We start from the raw sequence: 18,979 nt of genomic DNA, 5'->3' as shown, positions 1-18,979 counted from the left end.
CTTTTGCTTCCTGACTGCTGTGAGGCGAACAAGCTCCTACCATGCATTTCCACCATGCTGTAGTGCATCACCACCACCCAGAGTGATTGGACCAACTGACCAGACTGAAACTTCTGGAACCATGAGCCCAATTAAATATTTCCTACTTTAATTTGGTTATCTCCCGGGGTTTGCTACGCTAATGGAAAGATGACCACCAGCACACCAGAAATAGGGTTTCCACCATTTAATATTGTCAACCATTATATCTAAGGCAACAGCAAAAGCAACTGTAAATAACAGAAAAGCTCTCATAAGCTAGACGGAGATATTTTCATAGTGGTATAAATGGGACTGCAGACAGATACATCCTCTCAGAAAACAGCCTGGAAACAGGAGCACACATGCTTAGAGGTTCACAATGGGTCACAACCTTCTAACCCATCAGAGAGCAGAGAGCTCCAGAGCACAGGTACTCACAGGCTAGGGCAGAGCTCCATCCTGACAGCCCATTAGTGAGAAGGAAAATCCCAGTTAAATTGCAACAAATTGGGGACCCTCTGGACTGATCTCCATGCATTTTAGGGGTGCATTACAGTCTGGTGACCCATCACAGGTAGACAGTTTTTGTCAACTCTTTAAAAGTGAGGGGCTATCTGGACAGAATCTCATGAATATTTCTATGATTAATCCAGTTTTTTCTGTTATGATAGTCCAGAGGTATTTTTTAAACACAGATGTAGACTGACCATCTGGGAAGATTTTAATTACAGTGGTACATTAAATATAAAATTTTGCTGCAGACCACCCATAATGAAGATTAAATTACCCAATAAAAGGACTCATTCTTTTACAAAGTTTTTTAAAGCACCCATAATAAAAGTATAGCAAGGAGTTTATCATTCATGATATTCCAAACCACATCAAATTATATTTTTATAGGTATAGGGCAAACAATTCTAATATCTACTTTAATTCAAATTATACGTCAATTAAGACTGAAATCTTAATCACTCAGTTTCAATATTAGAAAGTGATAAAAACTGTTTAATAATGACAAATTGTGCAATAATTTTAAATAATTATTTTAATTAAAAATTACTGTGTTATATAAGTATTCATATGTTACTTTCTACTTTGCCTCATGTTCCATACATATAATATACTATGTTGGCAGCTTAGTTTTGCTATTCTAGAACATAAGGAAAATTTAATTTCTAAGATGAAGTAGGAACAATGGTTTTAGAGAAATTACCAGAAGCAGTAAGAGGCACCAACAGGACATAAAATAACACAGGGCATAAATACTCTTTATTCCTATCATTTTCTACACAGTTTAACCTTTTGTTCAGAAATATATGTTTCTGTCGTTTTCTGTGATTTCCTGTTCTCTTTCTATCTGCACTGAGGGCCAAGCCCAGCACCCACAGAGGACATGTGATCTCTACCACTGAGCCCCAGAGCTACACATTCACAATCACACCCTTCCATGCAATCTCTCCACCACACTGGCGTGGACCTTTGGACACTGTTCCTTACCTGGTTTATTTTAAAGGGCATTTCCCTTGTGCGTTCTTTGTCAAACTCTTTTTGCCACTTTCCTTTGAAATATAAGGCGTTGACAAGAACCAGCCTGGTCGCAGAATCAACTGAGCCACTCGACAGCAACTCTGGAATTTTCCCTTTTGAGGAAGCAGAGATTCATTCAGGTTCATGTTATACACATGTGAGAAATGAACTGATCTGATATCTGGGCAGGTCCAAGCATCATGTTTTCAAATTTGTGGAATGTGGATAAACATATTTAAAAAATCAAAACAACACACAAACACCCATTTTTGACTTGATGCCATGCACACTGGAAGAGCTTGGCAAACGTGTGGATATTGAAAAATTTCCAAGTCTCTCAAGGAAAGCAGGTTTGGGAAAAGCAGAAAGAGTGACTCCAGGATGAAAAACAAAGAAGCAGGATATGTAGAAGAGGTCACAGGGCACCAGACTTTCCACCTGGGTGCTAATGTTGGTTGCCATCTTGACTGGTTCTAGAATCAACCAAGAGACATGTCTCTGGGCGGGTCTGTGAGGACATTTCCCAGAAAGAGTAACTAATGGAGAGGACGCTCTTCCAAGGAAGCAAAGGCTTCCTGTGCTGCCCTGATGTAAGGACTGAGAGAGAAGCAGCACTGTTTGGTCTGCCTGCCTCAGTCCCTGCTGGTGAGTGCAGCGACACTGTTCACATCTCTGCAACTGCAATTTTCAGCTGACACTGGAGCCCATATGGACTAAGACTAGTGACTCTCCAGAAACCTCTAGGCTTTTCATTATCAACTGACTGTTAAGGTCTCCAGCCTCATAGACTGGGCAGCTACCAGATTCTCAGCTTCTCCATAAGCAGATGGCCAGTAGCTGATTACTCAGCCTGTATTGTGTGTGCCATTCTATTTAATCCCCTTAGTAAAATTCTGTTCCTCTAGAGCACTCTGACGAATACACTACTGTGAAATACAGCATCTCATCTAGTACTCTGTCATCATGCCCGGCTCTACATACCACAGTATGTCAGACACTCAAGTACAGATACTAGTTTGGAGGATGTATTACTATTCTACACTTCAGAGTCCCATCCATCCCTAGAGGAAATAATGCAGGTTGAAAGACATATTCTCTTCTTCTCTATTAAGGAGTATTCTTTCATGATCCTATTAAGGAGTATTCTTTCATGATCAAGACAATCCTTGCTAACTTATGACATCAAGATTACACAAGAAGTAAGGACTCAAACAAAAAATTCACAAACAATTGCTGAGATGTTAAGAAAATATTCTCATTCTATTCTGTATGTCTATCTCTCTCTCTTTCAGCAGAAATAGGAATGTACCTAGTGTTACAGAGGCATCTGAATGGTTAACAAAAACAAAAACAAAAACAAAAACAAAAACAAAAACCAACTAAGTTCATCCTCCATTATGCCAATGTAACTGAGCAGCCCTGACAGAGGAAATCAAGTCTAGTTTCATCAAATGTAAGTAAGGGATCTGATGCAGGAAATGTGGAAGCAGAAACAGGACTCCTCTTCAGAGGTAAAGGTGGTGTTGACCCAGGCAACAAAGACTGTAGGAGAATCCAGCCCAAGGACAAGATTATGGGCAAGCTCTACCCTTACATATCCATCTCAGAGATAGTGGAGTCACCTGGCCTGCCAAGTGCAGACCACCCCTGTCTTCTAATGCAATCTGTTAGACTGGAAATCAGGCCCACGAGTTCTCAGGACATTTGTATCAGCCCCTCTCTCCTAGAGAAATACACAAACAACTCTGTTTTTAAAGTCTAAGTGTCTGAGTAAAATCTCCATGAATACACTGAGGTCTAAATTATACCATGTGGCCTAGCTGGTCTGCATCCCTTTGACTCTCTGAAATAACAGTGAGATTAGTTAGAGTGGAGGGAGAAGGGAAAATTAAGAGAAAGAGGAAGGAAGAGGAGGGAGGGATGGACAGAAAGGACAAGAATGTGGGTGTGAAATAACCTGAAATCCTGACCTTCAGTCTGTTCGGAGACCCACGTGTTGATGTGTTTCCGGGACTCCTCTGCTGCTTTGACAAAGGACAGCTGCTCCAGCTCTGAGTGGTAGAACTGAAGACAGGACTCCTTAAAGGTCTGGAGAGAAACGTGTTCAGTGAGGTAACATTGCAAAATATAGTGTCAGCAAGCTTCCCAAACTTCTGAATACTATGGCATTAAAAGAAAAACAACCAAACTTAAAATGGGTGTGTATATCACTTTAAAGAACAAACACCTTGCCGGGCGGTGGTGGCGTACTCCTTTAATCCCAACACTCGGGAGGCAGAGCCAGGCGGATCTCTGTGAGTTCGAGGCCAGCCTGGGCTACCAAGTGAGTTCCAGGAAAGGCACAAAGCTACACAGAGAAACCCTGTCTCGAAAAACCAAAAAGAACAAACACCTTTTTTTCTAGGCTTTTGTAAGTGAGAATAATCAGACATGAATAAATTAAAAATTACATGAATAAATAAAAATAAAAATATTTCTGATTTGAAGTATTTCAAGATATCAATACAGAACTGTGATCTTTGGGCAAGATTCAGGAGTTGAGTCTCACTAGGCTCGGCTAGAACTCACTACCTTCCTGTCTCAGTCTTCTAAGTGCAGGTAATAGAGATGTGAACAATGACAATGACTAGAACTTGATCCTTAATTTTCCCAAGTTTTCTAGGGTCCTTCAATAGGGATCTATAGCAACAAGTATTTGAATGCAATTGATGTCATTCTACTGATACAACTTACTGGGAGGAATTCACAAGTGCTCTCTGCAAAGAGCCTGTTGGCCATTCTAAGCGCGTACTTTTTGTTGGGCTTGTTCAGGTTACTGAGCAGCCCCTGGAAGCCTTGATGAACGTCTTTCTCTGTGTTTAAACCAAGTGCCTGTGAAAGAAAAGAATAAATCACTATGAGCTCAGTGGATGAGATGTTGTAGCTGTAAAGATAATTTTCAAGCTAAAGAGTTACTCAGGTAGTGAGTAAGGGAGGCTCTGATGCGAAACAGGTTGGTATTGAGACAATTAAAAGCAGAAATTAGCTTTCTTTGCTAATGAATAATTACAAGTCTATTACTCTAAAAATAATATAGGTCTTAGCAACCCATGCTTCAAATGATTTCAACATCTTCTTTTTTTCCATTGCAGTACTTGGGACTGACCCTAGCTCCAAACAAATGCTAAGCAAGAGTTTACCAGCTCTACCACTGAGTTATGCTCACAATGCCTCCTCTCCACCTTTGATAAAACTTTTCATTAGAAACTTAGTTGCCTTAGCTAGCCTTGGACTTGGGATCCTCCTTCCTCACTCACCTTAGTAGCTGGAATTAAAGCCCTGTGCCACATGGCCAGCATGAATCTATCTGTGCACCATTTTCTAGGGCAAGTCTGGACAAAATTTTGAGAGTTCCTCCAAGTTATTATTCTGGAAAGCTCATTGCCCTGAAAGAAGTCCTGGGGGAGGGGGAGGGGTAGAGAGATGGCTCAGCAGTTAAGAGCACTAGCTGTATTCCCAGAGATTCAATTCCCAGCATCCACATGGAAGCTCACAACTGTCTGAAACTCCTGTTCCAGAGACTTTCAGATCCTTGTACAGACATATATGTGGGCAAAACACCAATGCACATAAAAAGAATTTTTTTAAAGAAGGGGGTCTCACAAGATTAGACTAGCTTCTTTCCTCTTTAGCCCCTGCCCCATGAAACAGTGTGTTCATATTCCTACCCTCCCTTCTCAGCAGCGCTTAGACAAGTGAAGCAGGTGTGGGGTGACAGACAGCTTACCTGAGACATCTGGACTGCAGTGTCTCCCTTTGCTCCTAAAAGGACCATAGCTAGAGCAGAGGAGATGCTCACAGGAGAATAACAAACATTTTCTGAAGGGTTGCTTTCACAGAGTATCTTTAAAAGGTGGATGGCAAAGTTGCCATTTGCTTCAGACAGAGTATTCATGATGCAGAGTCTGGAAACAAAGGAAAAATGGTACTCAACACAGCGCTGAAGGTTCATTGACCTGACTCAGGGGACTGTGGGACTCTTAGTTTTCATTCAAAGCTCCTAAGTACCTAGAATTGGGTTTTAAAATTAATTCTTGGTCACAGTCCTTCCAATCTTAGGATTATTATCTAAGTGTGGTCATGGCAACAGACCAAACTAGCGTCTGTGTCATCTGCATAGGTAGAGCTCAGATCATCAGGACTGCACACAGGACCCAGCTGAGAGAGGTGGGCTCCAGTCTCCTTCCATACACACCAGCTCCTCTCTCTGAAGATGGTGGAGTGGAGGATAAATAAGAGGAGGAGGAAAAGAGGAAGGGAAGAAGAAAACAGACATGAGCGTCCAGGTCATCTAGCCTGGCTTCAGCAAAGCTGCATTCTGTGTCTGCCTGTGAAGACTCCTCTGAGATGTCCAGGTGTGCATTAGACAGTCTCTGCATTTGCAGCTGCTACAGGACAGACATGGAGATGCTGAATGAGACCCAAAGACAGGCTGGTGTCACCAGCCCTGCTGTGCAGCGGGGAGCATCCACCTGCAGTGGCTGCTCAGGAGGCCTTGATCAGGCAATGGCACCAGGCTGTTTCTCTGTGGAGCATACCTCATTCCCAGATGAATGGACAGCTTGGTCCAGACTAAGTGACTGTCCCTGCCACAATATCCCAAATCTGAGTCCCTGCACATCCCATGGCTGTGCTCTGACTCTCATATGACCTTTGAACACTGGAAGTGTGTTCCCGAGTACTTTCTACAGTGCTTAAATGCCGATAAAATAGCCTAGGGAGTCTCAGAACATCACAACCCATACTTCTTCCCTCTCCCCAGACAGACGGACACAGCATCCTGAGAGTGTGCCCAAATCCTGTGACTTTTCTCCATAATTCCTCCAAGGCTCTTCAGGAAAGTTGCGGCGGCGGCAGCAGCTTTATTTAAATGCCTGGCCTTCTGGTTGGTCTTCTCATCTGACCTACTGTGCGACCCCTACACTCCTGCCCATCCTGATGTCCCTTTAAATTTGCTTCTGAATCCTTGAAGTGCTGTTTATTCCACCCAGAGGGTCATCTACCCCCTCTCCGTCACTGAGTTCACACTACTCACCCTTCCCTCCTTCACTAGTGCAGGGCAACCTCAGGGCCTCTGCTCTGCCACCCTCGTGACGCTGCCCCAGCCGGTTCTGTCATCAATCCTAAGTGCGGTCCTTTCTCTTGCTCACTGTGTCTCCACCACACTTGGAGCTCTCTGAAGACACAGTGTAATGACATGGTACAAGGAGGCCTTGATGGGTTGGTGCCTCAGTAGGTGCTGAAGATTGATGCAGTTCTGATACTTCTGCCTCCAACGATGTGGAGACCTGGGTATGGGCTGGTCCCTGTCATTTTTAATAGATTCAAAAGCTGCTTGGTGTACTCAGATATGATTTATCCTTCTCAGATCTCTGATTCCATCTGATGACCAGGCTTTGCTTCAGCTGCCTTCTCGGTTCTCAATATAAAATCCACAGGTCTCACTCTCCTAGGGCTACTACTAGGTCTAGACAGAATTTACCTTGTTACAGGACCAGAAAAACTCAAGAGAACAGGTTTCATTGTAACTTTTTACTATTGATTGCTCTCAGTATCTCCTAGATAATCAGATAAAAGAAACAGCTTCAAGGTTTCTTTATATGAAGTTAAGAAAGCTGTCTCACTTCTGTTCACTCTGATGATGTTTAGGGAAGCCTCCCTCCTCCTCCACCCAGTCAACCTCTTCCATTCAGTAAAGTTCCACTGGTTATAGATTTAAAGATGTTTTATTGGGCTGAAGCCAGGAAATGTTCACATCTTTTAACCCCAAGTCATAGCCTTTTGCTATGATGCCAGGATGTAAATCTGTTCCAGCTGTCTGGCAGATATCTGCAGGCTCCTGGAAAAAGTTCTGTTACTATGTCAAGACTTCTGGTCTGATGAAAACTAACAGTCTCCAGAGCCCATTTTGACCCCACTGATTTTTTAGCATATTTTGCAGTTTCACTTCTGCCTGGGTTAAGGCCAACCCACAGAGAGTCCTCCACATAGACCAGCCCCTGCACCAGCTCTGAGGATACCAACCACAAACAGAGGATGCCCACTGGGATGGATGCACCCCCACCTCCAGTGAAACAGCAGATTTCATGGCTCATATACTCCTAAAGAATACGTCATCCCTCAATTCACTGCTAGTACCACCTCTCCAGACTCAAGCAGGCACCTACCCAGCAACTAGAACCTAGTTTTGCAAGATGTCCCAATAAAGGGCATATCCACCAGTGTATCTCACTCATTCACCCTCACCTCTTCAGTACAATCAGGGCATTTCTCTGTTTCATTCTTTCTGACAGTTCTCTCTCTTCCTGTGGCTAGCCCTGCTCATGAGGCCAATGATAACAATCTAATTTTTTTCTCCTAGCAAGCTGCTTTCTCAGCTCCCTTAAGGAACAGGCCTGAGATCTCCACCTCTGAGGTGGCCACAATGACAGCCAGCTGAATGCTCCTTCACTCACACATCCCTCTGTACATGACCCCGACGCCCAACTCCCTGCCCCCCATTTTGCTCCACAATCAGCAGGAAGAGGTCTTGAGAATTCGGTGCCCTTATTCCCCCAGTTGCTATCCACAACTTGCCTTTTTATACTAATCAACATGGAGGAATGTTGCCATTCTGACAGGCCCCTTGGAGACCTGCCCTGATCCTGTAATAAATCCTCTTTTAGGGAAATCCCTCCCTTGTTCTTCCTCTTCCCACTTTCTCCCTTTCTCACCATGAGGTGTGCACACCTCCACTTTCCATCTTTCTCTCCTTCTCTTTCTTCCTCTCTCCCTGTTTCCCTCTCTTTCTCTCTCTGTCTCTCTATTATGATAAACTCTCTCCACGTGAATGCCGTGCCTGGGATGTGAGTGACTTTCCAACCTGTGACACCACCCACCACTGCGTCTGTATGGCGTGTCTCCCTCACCCACTGGGACACCAAGGCTCCTGCATGCCATGTCATTACATAAGGGAGATGTCTGGCCCTCCAATTCTGAGCACCTGGCTAAAGGTGGGCATTTGAGGATGTCCAGTCACCATGGGACCACTGATTTTATAATTGGAATGAAGAGAGCTCAGATTGGATTAGAGCCTGCTGATCTAAAAGGGCCCAGAAGTAAGAGACATTATTTTGCAGACCCTTGAGAAGATGGCAGAGATAGTCAAATGGGCTATGCTGTAGGATATGGGGGGAGCAGGACAGAGGACAGTGGAGAAGGCCCCGAGACCCTGCAGCACCTATGCCTGACTAAGATGGGTCAATACAGCTGCAGGACTCCAGCCCTAAGACCAGCCTCACTACTGCTGGCCACAGTGGTTTCTAGTGAATCAGCTCTGTGAACGCCCACCAGACACCACTTGCCCTCAGTCACTTTTGTTAAGACTCAGGTCCTGGAGTTCCTTCTTCTGTACTCAGGCTGGACCTTCTAAATCTGGTCTCTGTCAGTCCCACAGCCCTGGACTGAGCCAGTATCCCTTACCTGCCAACTTCACAGCCTCCCCGTGCAGTGTGCAAAACAGCTTAGCAGCCTGTCCTGTTCAGGAAGACCCTTTATTCACTGCAGGGGGCTGACATCATGCTTAGAGCCCCAGGCCAGAGGAAGAGGGACTGACCTGACCTTATCCAGCTCTGTCCTCTGCAGGGTGGGGATGGGTAGGGGTTAGTGAACACCTGGTCCCTTAAGAAAGAAAAATCTAGTAGGAGCCTTGGGTCTCTGACAGGGCACAAAGGGAGAAGATTCCCAAGGGTGCCAGAGCACCTGGTGGCTGTAGCTGATACCAAGTCTCCATCCATGCCAGGGACTCAGCTGTGAAGGCGTTTAGTCCAGGTGTCATGTTAGTTCTGCACTATCGTAGACCCACAGGCAGAATCCTGGTGCTAACTTCCAGAAGAGACATTTCCAACTGCTGGGGTGTAGATGCTCCACTGGAGGACCCCTCCATGCACAGTGACAGAAATAGACACTGAGGCAAATTTGTACAGGATATCTAGTCTTCCTTCCTTGCACAGGGCACACTGTATTTGCAGAGCTCAAAGAGAGACCTCCTCAAATTTGGAATCTTACATGTCTCACCTTTAATGTTTTTAGACTAAAATAGTATATTTTTTGTGTGTGAGTGTTTTGCCTGAGTGTATGTCTGTACACCATTTGTGTGCCTGTTGCCTACAGAGGCCAAAAGACAACAAGAGATTCCCTATACTGGAGTGTTTCTTAGATCCTGGAGTTGTTTCTCCACCTGGCCATGCTGACGGTAGCTTAGGAACTATGTCCCAGGACAGATGTATTTATATCAGAAACCCTTGTTCTCAAGATACTAATTCTCTTTTAAAGCATACAGTGAGTGTCTTTGAGTATATTCATGAATCTATATGACAGGGATCACCATATAATCCCTGACTTTCATGTTTACTTCTGATTATCAGTATCCTTTCCCCAAACCCATCCTCCTTTCCTATCAACCAGTAATCCATTTTCTGCCTGTATTTGCTAGTAATGACCATTTCTTGTGACTGAAATATGTGGCCTGTGTGAGGTCTTCTTTTACTGACCTGATGTCTCCAAGGCTCATCCTTACTGTTTCAAGGGGCCCATGATTAGGGTGAGGGCCATAGACATGCTACACAATGCCACCTACAGCAGGCAGAGTGTTTTTCAGAAAGCTAAACTCAGGTCAAGCCACAGTTCTTGACTTTGCCATAGAAAGGAATTTCCAGATGAGCCAATATAAAATAGCGTTGAATTTATTAAGAAATAAACAAATATATATATTTAAACACAAGTGATATACAAAGAGAGGCCATGTAGGAAAAGAAACGACGAGACACACCTAAGCATGCAAGTGTCTGAAGGGAGAACATGGCTTCAGTTTCTCAGCAGTAGCTACACATGTGGCTTTAGTGATTCTGAAAAGTTACATCCCAAAATGTTGCTAAGGAACCACACCTTCCCTGTTTTATTTAATGGAGGTTCAACTTCTATTTGTTCAGTTATTTAAGGACAAGCATTTTAAACCTCAATAAATTAAGCTATATGAGACCAAGATACATAAACAGAACTTCAACATAGTAAGATGCCTTCTGTAACAGGACCATTAGAGACTTCAGACACACAAAAAGCTCACACTGTCTTCAGGATCACACATGTAGTTCTCCCCAAGGTCAAGGTTCCAATTGGCTGATCCCGAGAGCTCACTCAATTTCACACTATCTGTGACACACTCAGTCTAGAAATCTTTCCTCTCCATGTGCTCTCCTTCCTGGCTTATGAATGACCAGCTTTTCACCAATCTCTTACTCCCAGAAGCTTCCTGGTGCCATTGTCTTCCCCAGGGTGCTCATTTTCTGCTGCTTGGCTCCATGTTTCCAGAGAGACTGCTCACTCCCCTTGTCTTCTGATCCTGACCTAGCAGGGATTGACAGTAGCTGAAGGGACAGAGGCTTCTGTCTCATCTTGCTTGAAGGAAGGTTGGCTTGCTTACGTGCAGAATCTGCTTCCTCAGTCACCCTGTGTTCTCCACCCCAGAGGGGATTTCAACTGTCCCTTCCTTTAGCTTCTCTAGCTCCTCTGCTTTGACCAACAACTTCTGACCATCTCCTGTCTTAACTTGTGTTCTTGGGGACACTTTTCACTCTGGTCCCTCATCACTGAAGCAGCTGTCCTATATTTATTGTCCCTCTTTGTCCCTGTGTCCTCTGACACAGATTCTCCTTCCTGTTCTGCTTCTCCTTCTTCCTCACCCCTGCTCCCTCCAGCGTCTTCCCTGTCATCCTCCTCTACATCTTCTAACAAGAGGCCATGTTATTTTCTCTTCCTGGCTGGAATGCTCTGGCCTTTTTTTCCCTTTTATTTTCTACATGTAGTCTGTTAGAAGATGGGCTTGCCCTTTAAAGCGATGCTCACTCTTATGACACAGATCCCACATGTCTTTGCCCTCTGCTTCCTCTTTCTTAAGGAAGTCATTGGCAGCATCTTCATGGAACTTCCTGCTTGATGGCACTTGGTTCTCATTCTTCTCCCACCTGGAGAATCCTTTGAAGTCAGAATCTACCATATTGTTTGTTTGGGCTGTAGCCGGTAGGACTACAGCAACATCCCTCCTCCCCCATACCAAAGATCTCATCCTCGTTTTTCATACATGAGCATGACATTAGGGATGCCCCACAAATGAAATGTAATATGCTAAAATAAAAGCATAGGTTACAAGGCTGTTAGACATGCCTTGAATTGTAAGTAGGGTTTCTTGTAGGATTCGTAGGAAGCTGCAGGTTTATATCTGGACCGTGTATGCTTAGGCTGTAGGCATGAGTGCTGTTCTAACATTCTCATTTGAAATATCTCTGCATAGAATGAGTATTGCATGTATGCTGCCAACCTCCACAGGAAGTGTCACTTGAGCTGACAAGGGTCTTCCATCAGACTGGTGTGAAGGGCTTCTTTCCACCCCTGAGTCTCCTTCACTTTCTTGGTCTCTCTATGTTACGTCGATACCGCATTTGTCAGTCAGTCATTTTTTTTTGCTGGTTAAAGATATTAATAATGTTGTCTATAATGACTGTTTATTCAGTTGGTCAGCATTAGATTGTTTCTACCCTTTATCTATATTAAGTTTATAACAAACATTTATGTATAAATTTACGTATAGTCATATGCTTTCTAGGAATTACCCCGGGTAGAGCCCAAGGAATGGAATTTCTGGGTCACATGACAACTCTACATTTCACATTTTGAAGAAACACCCAAGAGTTTGGAAGCCCCTATGCAGCTTTGTGTCCCCACCAGGAGGTTGTGACTTTCAGTTTCTCCATGTGTGATTGTCTTTTCTTATTTTAGACAATGGGTGTGAAGTGGTTACTCATTCTAATGTTGAGTTTTATTTCCGTGATGAGTAATGATGCCAATCATAAGCTCATGTGCTCACTTCACATTTATAGATCTTTCTACAAGAATGTCTACTCAAATTCCTGTTTCTGTTTGTAATTTGGGTGATTATCATCATCATCATTGCCATAGAATTACATGGCACCAAATTTGTAACTCTGTGTCTGTTCTAGTTAATTTCTTCATCTCTATGGTAAATTCTATATCCTCCCAAGATTAAAGATCCTTACACTCTATAGCACATGTCAGGTGACTCTGCCATCTCTGTGACACTTAATTAATGAAACATCCTCCCAGCCCTAGTCACAATCTTGGTCTGCCTCTCCCTAGAACCTGTGACCTCTGTCAAGATACTTCCTTTCATGCCTTCATACCTCTCACTTAAGCTCCTTCAATGAGACTTAATCATCCGAGACTTCAATGGTCCACTGCAGACTCTCTCAGGGTTGCCCAGTTCCAAACACTGAAGATGCTCTCACTTTGGAGCTGAATTTTTTCAAATTATGCTTAGAGAATGCTATGTCCCAACTTAGTTTCTTTCTGTCTTTATAGGTGAGAGGCAGGAATCTGAGTCTTCATCTTCTATAGCCAGCATGTGGGTCTCTGTCCCTTCTTCATTGTGGACTATGTGTTGGACTGTATGATTGTGCTTTCCTGTGTTCAGACTGTATGTGTCATTGTGTGCCTGGGTGCCCGCTGCAGGCTACCTGCCCAGTGACCTTCGCCCACAGTGAATAAATATGTCTCATTTGTCCATGGCTCCTCACAAGTTTTTCAAACTCCCAGCCTCCTCTGACCCTCCTCCTGTCCTGGGATCAGATTGTGGACCTCACAGTGGCAGGAGGCTGGCTCAGGCTGGGAAGTGCCTCACCTTTGGTGGCTGGAAACTGAATATCAGAAGTAAATGTTATGTGGGAAACAACACAGGAAAGTTTAATTTAATATATTTTAAGTGAAGGTTGAGATGTAAAGAATTAGCTTAACCAGCTACCAACTATGAATCCCAAATAAGAGTCATTATCATATACTTTCACTGAAGTGAATAAATACATCAGGCATTTGTAATATCAGAATCGAGAGGCAGAAGCAAGTATATCTCTGTGAGTTCAAAGCCAGCCTGGTCTATATATCAAGTTCCAGACAGCTTGGATCCAGAGTAAGACTCTATCACAAACAAACAGGCAAACAATCATGTCATCAGCAGTTAGAGCCTATGCTCTGAAAGTCCTAACAAGCCAAGTTTGGCCATCTCTCCTTAAAAAGCATGTTAAAAGAGGCAAATTCATAGTGAAGAGAAGACAAGGGAGGATTAATCAACGTGGCCACACTGGGGAGAGGAACCAAGCCTTTCAGCAACCTCACATGTCTATTAGTCAGATTACTCACATGAGTTTAATATGAGAAGATGTAGACAAATTTCTAAACAGTCTTATTAAATAAGAAACACAGAGCCAAATACAGGGGTGTAAGCCATAGAGATCAGAGCAATAGCCACCAACTAACCTTAACTCACCACATCGCCGTAGCTTCCCATGAGATCCTCTTCCTGTCTAAACTGTGCCTTTATTGCCTTGCTGTTCTGCCTTCTCATTGGCTCTTAACTCAGCCACCCCACTTCCTCATCACTGCCTGTCTATACAGACCTCCAGGCCTCTGTGGTTGGTACTGGGATTAAAGGTGTGGGTCACAATGTTTGGCTGTGTCCTTGAACACACAGAGACTCTGCCTGCCATGTGATTGGATTAAGGGCATGTACTACCACCACCTGACTTCTGTTTATGCCTGGCTATGACCTCTGATCTCCAGGCAAACTTTATTTATTAACATACAAATAAAATATCACATTTCAGCACAAATAAAGTATCACCACAAGAAGACCTGAGTTAAACGGAGCTAAGCAGTTGAGGTGTGGTCCTGCTTATCATTGTTTGGCTCTCCTCTGTCCTGCAAGGTGGTCAGACAACTATGAAATCTCTTCCTGGGAAGGTTTCCTCTGGAAGGCTCTGGTATTTTTGCTTCCACCAGCATAATACTCCTGCATAATCAAAATTCATTGGGGGAACAATGTTTAAATAGTTGTTAGCCAAAAAGAAGTACAAATGTATCTTTAGAACATTCTCATGCTTTGGCAGGCAGGCAGTTATAGTTCTCTACCTGATTCTAACACCCCAACCTTGGGGTGTAAGAGAACTCTGTCTGAAACAAAAATCATAAAAAGAGTAAAAGTGGAGACCAAGACTAAAACACATCCAGGTAGTGTCAGGACATCAGGGATCCAAACCATCAGTCTATAACTTCTTGGCTTTAGTCACTTTGGGTATGAGCTTGCCTGAGAAACACCTTCCTGTTGGTTTGAGACAAGTGTCTTCATGAAGCCCAGACTGGCCTCAATCTAATGATCCTCCTGCTTCAGCTTCCCAAGGGCTGGAGTTCTGCCATGGTCAGAGACCAAATTTTGTAAGCTCTCTCACTGGCTCCTACATTTTTATCCTATAAGAATTTTTAAATAATTTCACAGAAAAAAAATCTACTGTTTTCTTTTATCATTCTTAGAAATTGATTGTCTTTTATATAATTTGACAAGTTGAAAACACAAGGGATGATTAGTATAATTGCTACTGTAATCTCCTAAAGCATATATACACACAATGATGAGAACACAGGTCACACAAATTCAGCAAAATTTCCCAAACATTTACAAGGAAAAGTCCTCAAAATGTCACAGAGTCTTAGGGAAGAATGGTCAAAGTGGAGAGTATGGAGCTCAGAGAAGGTCTTAGGAAAACGGGGCCTATACAAAGCTTTTGCTTTTCTGGCTCATTGCATGAGTTGGCTGTTTGAAACCTGGGACTTATGCAGGGACGCTTGGCTCAATCTGGGAGGAAGGGACTGGACCTGCCTGGACTGAGTCTATCAGGTCGATCTCAGTCCTCAGGGGAGACCTTGCTCTGGAGGAGGTGGGATTGGGGGGTAGGCTTGGGGGAAGGGGAGGGGGACAGGAAGGGGGAGAACTAGGAAATCTGTGGCTGCAATGTAGAACTGAATAGTATTGTGAAATAAAATAAAATAAAAATAAAAATAAAAAAGAAACACATCAGGAAACAAAAAAAAAACAAAGCTTTTGCTTTTCTTTTTCTAAGATACTTCACACCATGCAGCTGTAACTGGACAGTACATCCCATTTCCAGTTATGAGGAAACATTTCTCTAAAAGGACTGGCTAACAAGAAGATGAGCTCACAGATATTTCCATGTCTTAAGGCTGTCCACTTCTTCCTTCAAAACAACCAATAAACTGTAAATTATTAAATCAAAATAAAGAATATTGAATAATGAAAGGAAGAACTATTAGAAATTTTAAATGTTTCTCTTTATTTTCTTCTCAAAGGAAGATATTTCAATTCAGAGAAAACAGCTACTCTACAGCAAGCAAGAAGAGCTAGACAGACCACTTCAGTGGTCACTCTGGCCACCCTGGGAGCAGAATCCAGAGTTTTTGCTGCACATAGGAGCATATAAAGTAGCATTCCAGAAAGCTCACAAGAATGCACAAAAATGCACACCCAGGGTGTACACAGAGGCAGAGCCCTTCAAGGGTGCTATAAATGTCCGTAGTCTGAAACTTCAGCCATTTGAACCTCTATTATTCTTCAGGGCTCTAACACTGATACAGCTATTAACAAACCACACAGTGAGCACACTCATTAGACCATTCAAACTACAAGTTGATCATACAAGGTTGAAAAGAAGGCAAGGAAGAGAGGGAGCAGAATCCCCATGAATGCCATCACTTTTTGATGGAAAAAAGAACCCACTTCAGTGGGAGATGCTGCTGGTTCACTCAGGAGTTAGTTCCCAAGTGAAAGAAAGGTGATTTCACCAAATCCTGTCTGTTCTCCAGCCTCTGAGCATTCTGTCCACCTCCATAGCTGCGGGAGACCAGCTGGGACCTGTCAAAGGGTTCTTGGAGGGAGGAGAGAGAAATGAGGAAGTGTTAGATAGAAATACAGCTCTAGACAAAGAGAAAGACAGAGACAGATACAGGACAGTTTCAGGAGGGCCCAGGGTCAATACCCAACTGCCCCGAGTTTTATTCTAATGGGCTTTTTATACACCACCAAGAGGACAGGCAAAAGACCTCCCCCTTTCAAGATCAAAGCACCACATACATCCAATTGTAGACCCATAAAAACACCTGGTAACCATGCCCTTGGCCAAATCATCCTATTATGTAGCCCTGCTGAGTAAAGCAAGCTCAGATTCTCTGACCTTGAGTAAGGCCTTACTAGGGAGCCTCTGTGGGCCCCTACACATAGCTCACTCTTCAGGGCTTTCCTCACAGGCTTTGAAAAGCACCTCTGCATGATCTTGGGATGAACATAAGTCCAAGTCTACATTCCAGAAAAGCTGGCTTTGACTTCCTCAAAAGCACCAGGCATTCAACATCACAGAAAAAAACTCTAGGCTGGGGATGCTGTTGAGTTTAGTTGTTCCAATGCTAACGTAGCATGTGCAGACTCTCTGAATTTGATCTCCAGAGCTTTCTAAGCTGTATGGTGGTACAGGCCTACAATCCCAGCACTAGGGAGGTAGAGGCAGAAAGATTCAGAATTTTAACATCATTCGTATCTGGTTTTCTCAAATTTACCTGGAAAGGGAATGGGAACTTTATTTTGTTGCTGTTCCTATATTTGTCAGAGTCTTAACTTCTCAAATGTAAGTGCTTTTTCTATGTGGAAAAGCAGAGTCAAATCTGAAAATCCAGATGACATCATGTGTCCCCAACACCTCCCCCATTGCTAAACCAGGAACCCATGCAACTAGTCAGTGAATTCTGGTCCAAGGCGGTCTGTAGATGTTTTTCTTAAAAATACACCTAAACTTTCATTTTCTCTCCTGCTTTCTTGGCACCAGAGTAGAGGAACTGGAAAATACCTGATACAGAGATGGTGAAAAAGTATTATCTGCCCCAATTTTTTTAAAAATGCATTATAAATATATATATTCTTTGTTTCTCTTGAAGTGTTTCACTATGTAACCCTGGCTAGCCTGGAATTCACTTTGTAGGCCAGCTAGACTGGCCTTGAACTCAGAGGGTTATGCCTGCTTCTGCCTCCTGAGTACAAAGGCTTGGGCCACTAAATTAGATACCTAATTGTAAAGTTTTTTATGATTAACTGGTCAGATTAATATTTGTGCCCTGCATATCACTGTATGCCAGAGAAATAACTTGATAGGGAAAATAGAAAAGTCATGGCTCAGAATGATACAAGCCACAAGTGGTAAAAAAGCAAAACAAGACAAAAAAAACCCTCTATGAATCTTTTAACAGGAAGAGAGGGAAGGACACAATTGAGGGATTCAGAATGGGGACAGCCTCCAGGATCTTTGCCTATCCTCCTGAACCATGCTGCCTGCCTGCCTGGAGTTAGCTTCGGTTCTGTGCGACCCATCACTCATCCTATTTAGCCATAAGGAAAAAAGAAAGGACACAGAGGGGTTCCCTTATCTCTCTCCTTGTCCTGTGTCCGTCTGTATGTATACAGTGTATCCAGAGTTCTCATTCTCTGACCTGTTAGTCCATGACCATGAGGAAGGAAGCACATGCACAAATAGAAGCAAATGGCCCAGGTGCTCCTCCACCAATTCCCAATGTGGAAAATGCATCACAAAGCTTGCCCACAGGCAAATCTGGTGGGAGCACTGTGTCAGGTTGACACAAACTAGCCAGCCTATCATCCATAAGATAGCAGAGTCCAGAATGCCACTTAGAAACCAGGGTCTGTAGCGCCTATCCTCCAGGGGAATGGGAAGTTTGGTTTAAGGCATCACTTTTAGGTTGATCCCTGTGGCAGCATTTCAGCTGATGCCATCCCTTTGTACTTTTAAGATGCCTCTTGTGAGGATTGGCCTGGCTTCTGTCTCGGCAGCACACAGCCTCCTGCACATCAGCTCTGCTGGCCTCTCTTAATTCTCTGGAGTAGGCATGGCAGCACTCATAACTTGGCTTTATGGCAAGAACCTCTGAACTTACCAAAGAACCCAGGAAATCCTTGTCCTGTGCTGTGATGTGCTGGACGCAGGTCCTACCAGGAACAATGCTGATTCTTAAATTCTGGAACACTGTGAGGGTCAATGATCTTGTAAAGTCACTACTTGTGTTGGATGAATCCCCTCTATGCTGCCTTTAAAAAAAAAAAAAACTTAATCACTTCCACCAAGACCATCTCCAAATGCAATCCCTTCATGAGTTTCCAGGAATTTGGACTTTGAAAGATGAATATTGAGGGACACAATGGAGCTCATGGTGACTCAAATACATGCTAATACATCCCATAATTATGAGGACCCCAACTTGCCCCTCCCTTCAGAATGCAGAATGGTATTTATGTATTTTTGGAACTCTTTCTTGAAAGCATCAACATTGGTCCTCACTGGCAGTTCTACACTAAGGTGCTAAATGGCCATACATACCCATCCTCAACAAAGATACTTTGCACTGAAGCCTAAGCATCCCTTCTCTGAAAGACAAA

The 18,979-nt window shown here is 43.5% G+C and overlaps 1 protein-coding gene across 4 annotated transcripts in view; it reads right to left on the bottom strand.

The window, feature by feature from the left end:
- LOC102913188 (serpin B9-like) overlaps nucleotides 1–18,979 on the bottom strand; it is a 76,078-nt gene that overhangs the window by 3,512 nt on the left and 53,587 nt on the right. The window contains exons 1-5 of one of the 4 annotated variants that reach the window (XM_076573137.1): nucleotides 10,691–10,912; nucleotides 5,315–5,492; nucleotides 4,282–4,419; nucleotides 3,519–3,636; nucleotides 1,519–1,661 (exon numbers count right to left, since the gene is read on the bottom strand). In XM_076573137.1, the coding sequence (XP_076429252.1) occupies nucleotides 1,519–1,661; nucleotides 3,519–3,636; nucleotides 4,282–4,419; nucleotides 5,315–5,482 (567 nt within the window). In that variant the 5' untranslated portion in view covers nucleotides 5,483–5,492; nucleotides 10,691–10,912. Of the gene's footprint in view, nucleotides 1–1,518; nucleotides 1,662–3,518; nucleotides 3,637–4,281; nucleotides 4,420–5,314; nucleotides 5,493–9,048; nucleotides 9,124–10,690; nucleotides 10,913–18,979 lie in introns of those variants that run through there. The other 3 variants (XM_076573136.1, XM_076573138.1, XM_076573139.1) reach the window with 3 other exon arrangements.

The sequence above is a fragment of the Peromyscus maniculatus genome, chromosome 5 (genome assembly GCF_049852395.1).
Source record: "Peromyscus maniculatus bairdii isolate BWxNUB_F1_BW_parent chromosome 5, HU_Pman_BW_mat_3.1, whole genome shotgun sequence".
NCBI classification, from domain to species: domain Eukaryota; kingdom Metazoa; phylum Chordata; class Mammalia; order Rodentia; family Cricetidae; genus Peromyscus; species Peromyscus maniculatus.
Note: the sequence above shows the minus strand (reverse complement) of the source record. Positions and strands in the feature narration are given on the sequence as shown.